This window comes from Acipenser ruthenus, chromosome 2 (assembly GCF_902713425.1).
Source record: "Acipenser ruthenus chromosome 2, fAciRut3.2 maternal haplotype, whole genome shotgun sequence".
In the NCBI taxonomy this organism is placed as follows: domain Eukaryota; kingdom Metazoa; phylum Chordata; class Actinopteri; order Acipenseriformes; family Acipenseridae; genus Acipenser; species Acipenser ruthenus.
In genome coordinates, this window is record NC_081190.1 from 111,482,656 (window position 1) to 111,497,148 (window position 14,493).

The following is a 14,493-nucleotide window of genomic DNA, read 5'->3' on the forward strand; positions in this document are numbered from 1 at the left end:
TGTAAAGTGTCACAGTAAAGCCCGGGACAGACAGGCGTGGCATGCAAGGTATTTTGCCGCCTGTATCGCTGCCATTGAATTCATATGGTGTTGGGACAGATCAGCGCGGGATGATACCCGCAGTGACACTGAGCGGTACCGATCAAGTCGAATCCAAAGTGATTATTTCTGGCTGCCGCGCGGTACCGTCGGTGGATTAACCAATCGCAGCCAAATGCTGACTACAACAAATGTAGTTTCCGGTAGAAACTTTTTTCGATACAATTTTGTAGTTTCTTAGATTGCATGATGTTAAATAAAATATTGAAATTATGTTCATGTAGGGTTTTTTTTTTGTTTGTTTTTTTAATTATATCTGCATCCTTATATTCTACTAGGTCAGTGGTTCTCAATCTGTTGTCCGCCAGCTCCCTTCCGGTGGTCCGTGGAAAGGTTACATAATTACGGAAAGCAAACGGCGGCATAGTTTTGTAGATCCCATTGCAAACCAAACTTGGCTACAGAAGCAGGAAGAAAATGCATACGTGGAGAATATCTCCCAAGTAAAAAAAAACAAAAAAAAAACAACACAGTCTAAACTCTCCGTCATCTACGGTTTTGGAGTGTCTAAAATGTATTCTTTACTAGGGAGTTTTTGTGTATTGCGCTCGTATGCACTCAGCACAGCAGCTTGTAAAGTAAGGGATAACATACGACAGTATGAATGAAGCCTCCGTGCTGGTCTCAATTAAGCCCTGGACACACTGCCTGATGCGATCAATAGCGACGCGATATTTTCAGTCGCATCAGGCTGTGTGTTACGCTTTGCGATGAGATTTTACAGGGTCGGCCGACCGATCGCAAAGTTTAAACATGTTTAATCGGGCAGTGTGTTATACCCACTCAAGTCTCAAAGTCTGCAACCAATGAGTTCACCACGTTCAGTCATATGACTGGAGACAGACACGCATGTATTCTCTCTCTCTCTATTAATACATATACACACACACCCACAAGGTATTCCATTGGTTTGTATATGATGTATACCAGGGATGGCGAACCTTTTTTAGCTGGAGTGCCCAAAGTTGGATTTTTTTTTTTAAATATACGTCACTAAGTGCAAAGGGTGCCAATGATTAATTAGGGGTGTAAAAGGTTATACGGCGGCCAAACGGTAACTTTTTAAAACAATATTTACTTTCCTTTTTTTTGTAATTAAGTTTTTATTAAGCAAACATACCAAAAAAACAGCAATCCACAATACAAAATAATCAAGAACATTACATGAACTAGGACAGAACCCTTCCATCCGCCCTCATCCCCTCGCAACCTCCCCAAACCCTGAACCCCCCTCCCCCCTCTCTTGTCTGGAGAGCAGGTGTGGGGGAACAATATTTACATTCCTATGACTAATGGGACTTCTGCTGCTGAATATCCGCTGACATTTTTTCAACCCGTGGTTCATAGTCAGTCATTTTTAGAGCAACACATGCAGCACTCATGTCATCTGTCAGCCTGTTGCGCATGTCTGATTTGATCAAATTCATGCCAGAAAAAAGCTACTCACAAAAATATGATGAGCCAAAAAAAGTTAGAAGTGAAATTCCAAGAGTTTTCATTGCTTTGAAAGAATTTGGCAAAGAATTCCATACTTTCAATATCTCATTTTCTGCACTTTCTGCTTTTTCCCAATCTACTCTGTCACACTCAATCTGCTGTAATGTTACATGCAGATCAGTGAATTCTTTTCCACACTGCACTTTCTTGAAATTCCAACAATTCCATTTCCAAACTTTCAAGTCCCAGCCATTCCAACTGGGAAATATTCAGCTGGTCAAACATGGCTGTGTCAGGACTGCTCATGAAAGACAGTGTTGCCTCCATGTTGCGGAACTGAATAAACCTGACTGCAAATGCTTCCCTTGAAGCCCCCACGATTTTGGAACACTGGTGGTAAACTTCCTGCAGATTACTGGGACTGTCTGCAAAGTGTGCAGATTTCTGCAAATGTGTTTTCAGGTTTGGGAAGTATTTGAGCTGTCCACAGTCAATGTCTCTTTCAAACACCTAACTTTCTTTCAAAAGCCCTGATATCCCCAAACATACTTTCAGCTGTTTTGCCAAAACCCTGCAATTTTTTGTTCACGTCATTTAAAATGTTTGGTGAAGTCAGTGAAAACCATAAGGTTGTTAAGCCACACAATATCAGTGAGTTGTGGATAGTTTTTCATCCACGAACAGCCTTATTTCATCTAAACAGGCCACAAATCTCTCCAGCACTCATCCTCGGCTTAGCCACCTGACATTATTATACATCAATAACGTTGAGTACTGTGACTGAACCTCATCAAGAAGCATCTGGAATTGGCGGAAATTTAGAGCTCGAGCCATGATGTAATTTGCAATCTTTGTGACTATCTTAAGGATGTCATCCAGTTTCTTGCTGCTATCTCTAGCTGACAAGGCTTCCTGATGGATCAAACAGTGAAACTGGACAACTGGATGTTTTGCCTTCTGCACAAGGTACTGAATGAAACCTGATGTTGCACCAACCATGCTAGGTGCACCATCAGTTGTAACAGAAACTACTTTTTCCAAGCTGATATTTTCTGCCAAAAATGCCCCTCTGACAGCATTAAAGTTATCATTCCCTGTTGTCCTCCCTGGCAGAGATAACAGTTTCACTAATTCTTCCCGCATGTTTTCACCAGCTGCATAACGCACGATTACTGCTAACCTTGCAAGGTTACTGACATCAGTACTTTCATCCAGACACAGTGAATAAAACTCTGACTTTTGCAATTCAGAGGTGAGCTGCTGGCCAACATCTTCAGCCATGCGCAGGATTCTGTCTTTGACAGTATTTCTACTGAGTGGCATATCTGTGATGCACTGCACAATTTTATCCTTGTTAGGGAAGTCATGAAATAAAGAACCAGCACTAGCCAGCATGGCACTCTTGATATATTCACCATCTGACAAGGGTTTGCCATGCTTTGCAATGCAATGAGATAATTTGAAGCTTGCAGCCACCAAATGGTTTGTTTTTTTAAGATAATTACTAAAAACAAGAGTCTGGTTTTGATACCTCCTCACTGCCCTTTGAAGGAATTCTTTCCTTTCACTCTCATTAAGATCTGTAATGTTTTTGTGGTTGGTGTCAAAATGGCGTTTTACACTTGAGGTTCGATAAACAACACTTTCATTACAAATAACACACAGCGCTTTCCCTTTACTGTCAACCATTCCAAATGTTTCTGTCCAACCCTCCTGGAAGGATCTACCACTATCTTGTCTGAAGTTTAGCTTTTTTGATTGTGCTCATTTTCTTAACCTTCACTTTTCAGTTAACTGACGAATGTTTTTCTTCAGAAGCACGCTGAAACAGGTTGTCTTACTAACTCCCCAGAAGAGGTCTCTATACAACAGCAGCTTTCAGCATGAACAGCTATCCCACTATTGCAGATATTTGCTGGGTGCCATACCTAACAAAAAATGGCCCACCACATCCCCTCCCCCCATCCCATCCATATCCCCATCCCCATCCCCATCATAACTGCCAGACCAAACATACACTCTCTCTCTCTCTTCAACCCCATCCCACTCCTGTTCCCCTTTATACTTCACTGGGCAGTTAATGCTGGTCTCCCCTCACCTCCCATAATTTCCGCTTGTCCCTGAGAACTCGCAATCTGTTCTAAGCAATTCCCTTACATTCCCCATTCCCTGTCCCTAAGTACACTGCACATTCTAATCTACACTCACATGCTGTTCTTGCTGGAGACTGCGTTCGGGGAGCGTGGTAGAAGGCAGTGGAAGACTACTTCGCTGCAGACCAGTGGGAGGCAAAGTGAGGCAGCAAGACTGATTAAATTCAGACAAAAAATGAATAATTATGAATATGCATGTTCTTTCCGTCCCTAGATCCATTTTTGTTCACAGATTATATTATATTTTTTTGTAAATTTACAGACATAAAAAGCAATAGTGATAGTGCACCTCACAGGGTAACCCTAACCTCATCAACTTTTGCATATGCCCCTCTATATTTTGGACAATGAGACTCTTTAATCCTTATTCAAGTAAGATCAATTCATCTTAATTTTATATAGCGCCTTTAATAGTGTTACATCATCTCAAAGCACTTCACAGCTTGTAAAAGAATAACAGTGCATCATACAATAAATACATAGTTTGAATATTATATTGCTAAACTACAGTAAAATACATAAATCACATTTCATGACGCACTAAGTAGCAGATAACATACTTATTAGAAAGATTTCTGTGGTGTCAAACTACCTTGAAAAAAATGAGTATCCACAAATGTACTCTACATATCAGAGGCATAATTTATTTTGAGACGATTGTTTTTTGAGAATTTACAACCTGCTTTTCCCCACTGTATGAAGAGGGGTAACATACCACAGTATGACCCGTAATTAAGATTAAAATAGTATTTAAAAAAAAAAAAAACAGTGCATCAAACAAAGAATACATAGTTTGAGATAGTATGTGACAGTGAAATATATTTCCGGTATTTATGACAAGGGAAAGGTTTGACAATCAGAACAGCGTGGGACATTTGCTTTAAAGTTCAATGCACAAAATACACGTGTTGCCGCCAGTGACACCTGCAAAAGACCTTGCACTGCACATTAACATGTGTGCGAAAAGCTGTACATCTTTTTAGAAAAGACGTAAGCCGAAAGTGCTTGGTTATGTAATTTCAACCTATTTTAGGCTCGCAGACCCCCGACCCCGAGTGTAAAGTATGAAAGATTGTGGCCATTTCTCCATTTAGTACAGGAGATGACGGACAGTAAAATGCTACAAGCATCAGGCTAACGATCCCTTCCTCCCCGCGTGTCCCGCTGACCCATCCATAGCTGACCACAATTACATTTGATCCTCCATGGGACAGACTTAATGTTTTTGATCAGCTTTCTGTTCCCAGAGTACTTGAATAAAGCAGCTCAGCAGCATAAACGTGCAGATTTTAACGGCTACAGTTAGCACTGCTTAATTACTGGGGGTGGGGCCGTCCTTGGAAATCAAACTGACTGGCTTTCCAAAGTGCCACTCAGAGGGCGTGCAAAAAAAAAAAAAAGCAGATAACTGCTCACTCGGCGTGCCACTCTGGGCACGCGTGCCATAGGTTCACCATCGCTGAGTACTATGATAACTATTAGACAAAATATTTACAGAATACAGTACTTAAACTGGTGCTGTAATAGCGTTTTAAATTACCAAATAACATTTTTATTTACAATGAAGGGAAGACATAATACATGTTGTCATTATAGCATTTGTTTGACACAGTATGTTCCCTACATTGTAAATAAAAACGTGATTAGGTATAATTGAATTAAAACGCTATTAATATTGAATGAATCATGGTTGTAGCAGCATTTAAGTATTGTGTAAAAATGTTGTCTTAATAGGTAAAAAGTACAATGCTTATAGGGCTGTCTGGGCTTGTTTTCAAAAGATATCGGCATAGACATTTATATATTAAAAAATGGAATACCTTATTTAGGGTGTGTGAATTATGCATCAGCTGCAGAGTCACTTACAATTACGTCTCACCCGAAAGACGGAGCACAAGGAGGTTAAGTGACTTGCTCAGGGTCACACAATGAGTCAGTGGCTGAGGTGGGATTTGAACCGGGGACCTCCTGATTACAAGCCCTTTTCTTTAACCACTGGTCCACCTTGTGTGTGTATTAATAGAGAGGAAATATATGCATGTCTCCAGTCATGTGGGTTTCACGATCACGCCGCCGCCTAGCCAAGAAGTCGTTTGAATATTTTTGACAAATCCAATATGGCCACCAAACAATGATCGATCAACTTCTCTTGAACAACCGTAAATCTAGGCCGTGCGCTCGGAGCACACTGGCCAGCTCCAGCTTCAGAGCTGGATTCTTGGAGCGTTCACTTTCAAAATGGCTAACGGCTCGCTGTGGTGGATGCGGCTATTCTAAACCTATTTTTATTATTTCTATATTTGTCATTTTAATGTTCTTTGAGAAAAAAAGATCTACCACTTTTTAAGTTCGGGTTTTACATTTTGAAGCGACTGAAGGGGAGGAGTCGCCTACACGCTAGCCTTGTTCAACACCAATTAGCACTGACCAGTTTTTCATTTTCTTTTTTTTTTTTTTTTTTTTAACAGCACCACCGCACAAAAAAAAATTTGCAAACTGAATAGCAGCAGTAATAATTACAGTAGTATTAGACTTAAGAGCTGAAAACGCATGTAAAAAAAAAAAAAGAGAGTTCACGCTCTGAAGCACCTCAAAGATTTCTCAGATGGTCTTTCAGAGCTTCAGATTCAGTTTACGAACGCACCCTAACAGTAGACCATTCCCATGACAACGAGACGGGATTCTAAGCAGTGTTTATTGCCTTCATTTTTTTATATATATATATATATAATATAATATAATATAGACAGTGCTGTGCAAAAGTTTTAGGCAGGTGTGAAAAAATGCTGTAAAGTAAGAATGCTTTCAAAAATAGACATGTTAATAGTTTATATTTATCAATTAACAAAATGCAAAGTGAGTGAACAGAAGAAAAATCTACATCAAATCAATATTTGGTGTGACCACCCTTTGCCTTCAAAACAGCATCAATTCTTCTAGGTACACTTGCACACAGTTTTTGAAGGAACTCGGTAGGAAGGTTGGCCCAAACATCTTGGAGAACTAACCACAGTTCTTCTGTGGATTTAGGCAGCCTCAGTTGCTTCTCTCTCTTCATGTAATCCCAGACAGACTCGATGATGTTGAGATCAGGGCTCTGTGGGGGCCATACCATCACTTCCAGGACTCCTTGTTCTTCTTTACGCTGAAGATAGTTCTTAATGACTTTCGCTGTATGTTTGGGGTCGTTGTCATGCTGCAGAATAAATTTGGGGCCAATCAGATGCCTCCCTGATGGTATTGCATGATGGATAAGTATCTGCCTGTACTTCTCAGCATTGAGGAGACCATTAATTCTGACCAAATCCCCAGCTCCATTTGCAGAAATGCAGCCCCAAACTTGCAAGGAACCTCCACCATGCTTCACTGTTGCCTGCAGACACTCATTCGTGTACCGCTCTCCAGCCCTTCAGCGAACAAACTGTCTTCTGCTACAGCCAAATATTTCAAATTTTGACTCATCAGTCCAGAGCACCTGCTGCCAGTTCCTGTGTTTTCGTGCATAGTTTAGTCGCTTGGCCTTGTTTCCACGTCGGAGGTATGGCTTTTTGGCCGCAAGTCTTCCATGAAGGCCACTTCTGACAAGACTTCTCTGGACAGTAGATGGGTGTACCAGGGTCCCACTGTTTTCTGCCAATTCTGAGCTGATGGCACTGCTGGACATCTTCCGATTGCAAAGGGAAGTAAGCATGGTGTGTCTTTCATCTGCTGCAGTAAGTTTCCTTGGCCGACCACTGCGTCTACGGTCCTCAACGTTGCCCGTTTCTTTGTGCTTCTTCAAAAGAGCTTGGACAGCACATCTGGAAACCCCTGTCTGCCTTGAAATTTCTGCCTGGGAGAGACCTTGCTGATGCAGTGTAACTACCTTGTGTCTTGTTGCTGTGCTCAGTCTTGCCATGGTGTTTGACTTTTGACAGTAAACTGTCTTCAGCAACCTCACCTTGTTAGCTGAGTTTGGCTGTTCCTCACCCAGTTTTATTCCTCCTACACAGCTGTTTCTGTTTCAGTTAATGATTGTGTTTCAACCTACATATTGAATTGATGATCATTAGCACCTGTTTGGTATAATTGTTTAATCATACACCTGACTATATGCCTACAAAATCCCTGACTTTGTGCAAGTGTACCTAGAATTGATGCAGTTTTGAAGGCAAAGGGTGGTCACACCAAATATGGATTTGATTTAGATTTTTCTTCTGTTCACTCACTTTGCATTTAGTTAATTGATAAATATAATCTATTAACATGTCTATTTTTGAAAGCATTCTTACTTTACAGCATTTTTTCACACCTGCCTAAAACTTTTGCACAGTACTGTATATTTATTTATTTATTTAAACCTTTATTTAACCAGGTAGATCAATTGAGAACAAATTTTCATTTGGAATGATGTCCTGCCCAAGAGGCAAACAATGTTACAGCATGATAGAAAGTGCACAAAACATGAAAGAAAGCAGACAAATTAAATAAATGCATGTACATCACAGATAAGAATCAAATGCGGCAGGTACAGGAGTCGGTCAACAGTGATAATTATAAGAACGTATTTTTCGTTTGCGTTCTTCTGCATTACTACTGCTTGCAACTGCTTTCTGTCTTTGGTCACTGTACAGTCTCCGGCTAACTAATCAACAGAAATAACTCTCTGGGTGCAGTACCTCCAGCTAGCAGCAATGATTTTTTTAACCATTTTAACAAAAAAAAACTAATGATACACCCCTTGTTCACTGTATTTTTCACATACTACTTCATAGTCGTGCTTACTGATAAATCATCTCCTGATCACTCGTTTTATCACCAAACCCCTGAATAATTCGATACAAGTCATTAATTAATTACTATAACATCTCAAAAAGCTCTGCAACTGTCCATGATATTCTTTTAGCGCTGGATGCAGAAGCAGCTATCTTGTTTGTTTATGGCCGTGTTATCTCTCTTTTTTCGGCTTCTCTCAGCTCCTGTCGGTCTCACTCGGCCATAGAATGGTTTTCTCTGCTTTTTCCAGAAAAAAACGACTAGAGACCTGTGTTTTACGTCTTTTTGATGATGTCGGACAGGGTCCGACATTGGACCAGAAAGAGTTATTCTATCAGGCGTCATGTTAAACTTTTAAAAAGGTTAATTTTAAATTATGTTCGATGTACCTGATGTATATACGCCAGTGTTTTGGACACAGGCTTCACTTTGCTATCAGTAAGTAATTTACCTTATTTTTATTAACAATGTGAATGTACCCGTCTGTTATTTAGCATATGTTTAACTAGTGTTACTATTCTATTGTAGTAAAACAGCCTACAGACAGAGTACCCTAGGGTGAGCCGTGTTACACTAGCTATATTAAATGTCTTCCTTTTAATATTGAATATTAAACTATTTACTTGCCCAATGTTTCTGTTGTATGTTAATAAACATACTTTGTGTATATACATACAATCCATGGCAAAAGAGTAAGTAACTTACTATAAAATTTTTATTTTTTTTGTTTGTTTTGTTTCTTTGTCCTGGCCTTAATATTAGAAGCATTTTGGGCCTATAGTATTATATAAAAGCAGCTTTTACCGTACAACTGCAAAAAAAAAAAAAAACCTTCATTAGAAAGTTTAATACATCGTCTTGAACGTATAAAATATCAGAATATGTTTTTATGTTTTTATATCGCCCACCCTTATTTCTAAATACAGAGTGATGAAACATTGTTAGAATTAATGTTGTGCACAAATGCCTTCAACCCATTTTATTGTGTTATGTATATTGAAGATTTTGGCTGAATTTCAGAGATTTAAGACCAATGCACATCATTGTACCCTGGAAGCATGAATTTAGGTGCAGATAAGCAACACGGATGCCTTGATTATTTCTCTCCAGATGGTGGTGAAGACGTTCATGGATATGGACCAGGACTCGGAGGATGAGAAGCAGCAGTACCTCCCACTGGCTCTGCACTTGGCCTCAGAATTCTTCCTCAGGAACCCAAACAAAGATGTGCGGCTCCTGGTTGCTTGCTGCCTGGCAGACATCTTTAGGATCTATGCTCCAGAGGCTCCATACACCTCGCATGACAAGCTCAAGGTAATCGTTCTGGACCATTCACACTTGCTTCTGAAACTAGCCCCATGACTGCTACTCATTTATATTTTATTTTTGATTAACACCTAAAGTGCCTAAGTGTTGAAGTGATTCACATGTGTGCAGTGCTTCATGAATTTTAATCCCTGTCGGTTGGGTTTCCAATGCAAACATAGCGAGGCTGGTCAATGAAAGGCCTAATATGAGTGGATGAAAATAATTTCAGAATGCAACTACCAAACGTAATGCATTCAGTGGCAGTCCAGTGCTAATCATTCTATCTGTGTGTTGTACTTTTGAAATCCTTTACATTTAATACTAATCGCAAACAAATTATTGTTTCCCAACAGGATATTTTCTTATTCATTACAAGGCAGCTGAAGGGCTTGGAAGACACCAAAAGTCCACAGTTCAACAGATATTTTTACTTGTTGGAGGTAATATCGTGTCACTTTTTTTTAACATTCTTTAATTGTTTAAATGTGGATTCAAGCAGTGATCTGATACTGCAACTCACAGGATGTAAACACAGGATGCTGTTGAGTTGTGGTGCTTGGCTGACTCAAACAGTGGCACAATTTCTGCACTTACTTATCCTACCCTGATAACAGTGACTGATTCTGATGCATCATTCTTTGGTTTGTTTCCTGCTTTTTTCTGCAAATGCATAACTGCCTCCTTTTTTATTCCTTGTTTGAAGAATATAGCTTGGGTCAAATCTTACAACATCTGCTTTGAGCTGGAAGACTGCAATGAGATTTTCATACAGCTGTTTAAGACTCTCTTCTCTGTCATTAAGTATGTATAAACATTTTATAAAATCTATTAATAAAGAAGCTAAATAAAAAACGTACTTGTTTTATAAATAACATTTGTTTTCTCAGCAATAGCCACAACCAGAAAGTACATATGCACATGCTGGATTTGATGAGTTCTATCATCATGGAAGGGGATGGGGTGACTCAGGAATTATTAGATTCCATTCTCATCAACCTTATACCCGCACACAAGGTTAGTCAACGACACACCTCAATCCTGATATTTGCGATATGCTGCCACTTTCAGGTTACTTGTAACCCACTGTTTTACTAACAACTTAAATATCTTTCCTTACAGAACTTAAACAAGCAAGCATATGATCTTGCTAAAGTTCTCCTGAAAAGGACAGTACAGACCATTGAGACATGTATTGCCAACGTAAGTATTGACACAGCCCACAGCTGCACTCAAACCAATTCCTTCTTGTGATATTTTGCAGAGAACTCCAAACAAAGGCATGATATAATTACATTTGCTGGCTGTGAATTGTTTTTGATAAATTATAATACATACCTATAATGTGTAATTGTCTGTGTAAAAGATATATATATATAATTACACACACAATCTACAGTTATTTATTTCAGCAACTTTTTTGCAAAACTCCAAAAATGCTAATTAAAAAGTGTTCATACCCTGACAAGAAAAATGAAATTAATAACTAATTGAGCAATAATAACCTCTTCTAAACGATTAGGATATTTGTCAGTGAGCTTTTCACATGATACTTCAGTGATTGTTTACAGTTCTTCACTGCAAAATTGTTCCAGTTCATTCATATTCCGAGAATTTCTCTTGTGCACAGCCTTCTTCAATTCATACCAAAGATTCTCAATCGGTTTTAGATCGGGACTTTGACTAGGCCATTCCAGAACCTTGATTTTATTCTTCTTTAACCATTCTGAAGTAGATTTTGATGTGTGCTCTGGATCGTTGTTGTGTTGGAACATCCAGTTGCACTTTTTAAACCAAGTTTTGTAGCAGAGGGTTTAAGATGATTGGCCAATATCATTTAGTTCCAATACATTTTACCATGTATTGGAACTAAATTTCCTGTACCATTAGAGGAAAACACCCCCATCTCCAAATGTAACGACTGTCAGTGTGACTAAATAGCTCTATATTTATTTATTTATTTATTTATTTTTTGTTTCATCACTCCACAAAACCTTTGAACAGAACTCATATCCATCATTCAAATGCCATTTTGCAAACTTTAAGCGATTTGTCCTTGTGATGTTTTCCTAAGAGTGGCTTTTTCCTTGGCCTGCGACCATTGAGACCTTCACCATGCAATACTCAACCTATGGTTGATATGGAAACCCCAGTCACACTTGCAGCCAATTCACTTTGAATATTGTTGGCAGTCAATCTTGGATTGTTATTAACCTTCCTCACAATTCTTCTACGTGTTCTTGGTGATTTCCGTTACACGAGAGTAGATGTTAAAACTTCATGCTGATTTGAACTCGGCTCTCGCCAAAGTAAGCACCAACTAAGTGTGTCTCCATCCATTTGCGCTTCCTTCCTTCCTTAAGATGATGTAGATATCCTTCTGTCTGGTGTTGATGGCTGACGTGTAATGCTGGCTCCAGGGATCAGCTTATTGCCTCCCTAGCGCATCAGCACACACAACGGCTGCGATGGTGGCTCCGGGGATCAACCACAGTGCGGTCTCCCCAGCGCATCAGCATAACAACCGTCTGGATTGAGCTAAGTAGGGTACATCTCTGGGGTCTTCAAGTGGGCACCTTCCATCCTCGGTGTTTCGTCGACTAGCCCACGACACCTCAAGAGGGCTCGACGGTGATTCTGGCGTCCCAGCATCACCCCCCTCCGTCCCCCACTCAACTCAGCCCAGCTTACTTACCCGTACATCAGCTTTCCTTTCTATTGTGCTCGAGATCCCCAGCCAGAATCTTTCCGTCTCAACCACAGCCAGTTGCTGCTCCTCTCTGCTGCTTCAGATAAGTTCTACACTGTACGACGCAACTCTTGGCCACTGAATCCCATGTCTCTGAGAAACCGGGTTGTAGCGTGTGCCACAAATCCTCAACAACCCACCTCCACTGGGTAAACCTGGAGTCTCCATCCTCGCTGTTCCGCTTCAGAGGCTAGTTGAGCATACCGCAGTTTCTTCCTCTCATACACCTCATCTACAGCATCCTACCATGGTACTGTTAACTCTACCAGGTGAACAAGGCGTGCTGATCCAGACCACAAGACAATATCTGGTCGAAGGTTAGTGGTAGCAATCTCAGTTGGAAAAATAAGCCGTTGACCAACATCTGCCAGCATTTTCCAGTCTCTGGCAGCTTCCAGTTGTCCTGGGCGAGGATTGGTTTTAACACCTTTTCTTGGTGGTTGCTCTCCTGGGCGGAGGAATGTTGTCTTTTGTGTGTAATGTTTTGATGGAACAGGTGGCAACTTATTGGTCATGTTACACTTGTCTTCCAATGCTAAGGCCAAACATCGCAGCACCTGGTCATGGCGCCAAGTAAACCGTCCTTGGCTAAGAGCTACCTTACATCCTGTCAAAATGTGCCTTAATGTTGCAGGTGATGAACACAAAGGACATGAGGGATTCTCTCCTACCTAGAGGTTTAGGTTCTGTGGTGATGGGAGAACATCATATGTTGACCTGATAAGGAAACTGATCCTGCTCTGTTCCATTGACCATAGGTCTTGCCAGCCAATCTTGCGTTGTTCCACACTCTCCCATCTCATCCATTCTCCCTGCTTGGCCTGGGAAATTGCCTTTATACACCTCATCCTCTCCTACTGCTTTTGTACCTCGTTGACTACCAGCTTCCTCGGCTGGTTCCTAGGGGAATCCACGGCTCACCGCGCATCAGCGACCCCTGTGGCCGATAGGGCGCCTGTGGTTCTGCAGTGGAGCTGCCAGATCTGTGTTGTCCTCCGGCACTATAGGTCTGGTGGCATTGCTGTGGATCTGCAGTGCGAAAAAATGACGGCTTGGCAGGAGCACGTTTCGGAGGACGCCTGTTCCAGCCGCTATTTCCAGCCGCTATAATTAGGCATACTAAATTGGGGAGAAAACCGGGGTAAAAAAATTGGCAACGACCAAATTTAAAAAAAAAAAAAAAAAAAAAAAAAAAAAAACGACCTTGTGGGTGTGTTAGTATTGGGACAAATATCCGAAATATTCAAAATTTATTATTTTTTTGACATGTATTCGGATACAAAAATCAGATGTTTGCATTTGCTAGAAATGACAAATACCTTGCACTGTACCACCTCACCAAAAGTTGTGTGACAGTACAAAAGTGGCAAATGAAAAAGAGCTCTGTGTGATGTGAGATTACTGTCTATCTATTTAAAAAAAAAAAAAAAAAACTCAGCCGCTCTTGAGCCTCTATTTAATTTTAGACAGCAAAACGTAAACAAACCAGAATCTAAAGTAAACAAACGAATATTTAAATTGAGCGAATATCCGAACATGAAAGTCCTGTGTTCATCCAAGCACTAATATATACAGATATGTTATAAAAAGTAGCTCCGCATTGAATGTAGATGACAATGGTGTACTTCTATTTATAAAAAAGTGTGTATATATATATATAGCTACTGTTGTCTTGGAACCTGTGCATTGACAATTCATTACTATGTTGTGTTCTAGTTTTTTAATCAGGTGCTGGTGCTGGGAAAGTCATCAGTCAGCGATTTATCTGAACATGTATTCGACTTGATTCAAGAGCTTTTCGCCATCGATCCTCATCTTCTGCTTTCTGTCATGCCACAACTTGAGTTTAAGCTGAAGGTGTGTGCTTAGTTTTATTCAAGTCTGAGCAAAATTACATTTTTAATTACTTTTTTATGCTTAGGAATCATGTTTTATTTGGAAGCATGATGTGGCAAGAGGGAGTGTGTCTTGCAAAGTGTATTAATGATGATTATT

General features: G+C 40.2%; 1 protein-coding gene across 2 annotated transcripts in view; it reads left to right on the forward strand.

Annotated features, from left to right (window-relative positions):
- The window catches only part of LOC117409394 (sister chromatid cohesion protein PDS5 homolog A), a 44,233-nt gene that overhangs the window by 10,983 nt on the left and 18,757 nt on the right, over positions 1-14,493 (forward strand). For both annotated transcript variants that reach the window (XR_009310054.1, XM_034015376.3), the window contains exons 3-8: positions 9,555-9,758; positions 10,106-10,192; positions 10,456-10,553; positions 10,640-10,766; positions 10,872-10,952; positions 14,215-14,355. Coding sequence is in view for 1 of the 2 variants with exons in the window: in XM_034015376.3 (XP_033871267.3) it covers positions 9,555-9,758; positions 10,106-10,192; positions 10,456-10,553; positions 10,640-10,766; positions 10,872-10,952; positions 14,215-14,355 (738 nt within the window). In the remaining variant the exon portion in view is untranslated. The remainder of the gene's footprint in view (positions 1-9,554; positions 9,759-10,105; positions 10,193-10,455; positions 10,554-10,639; positions 10,767-10,871; positions 10,953-14,214; positions 14,356-14,493) is intronic.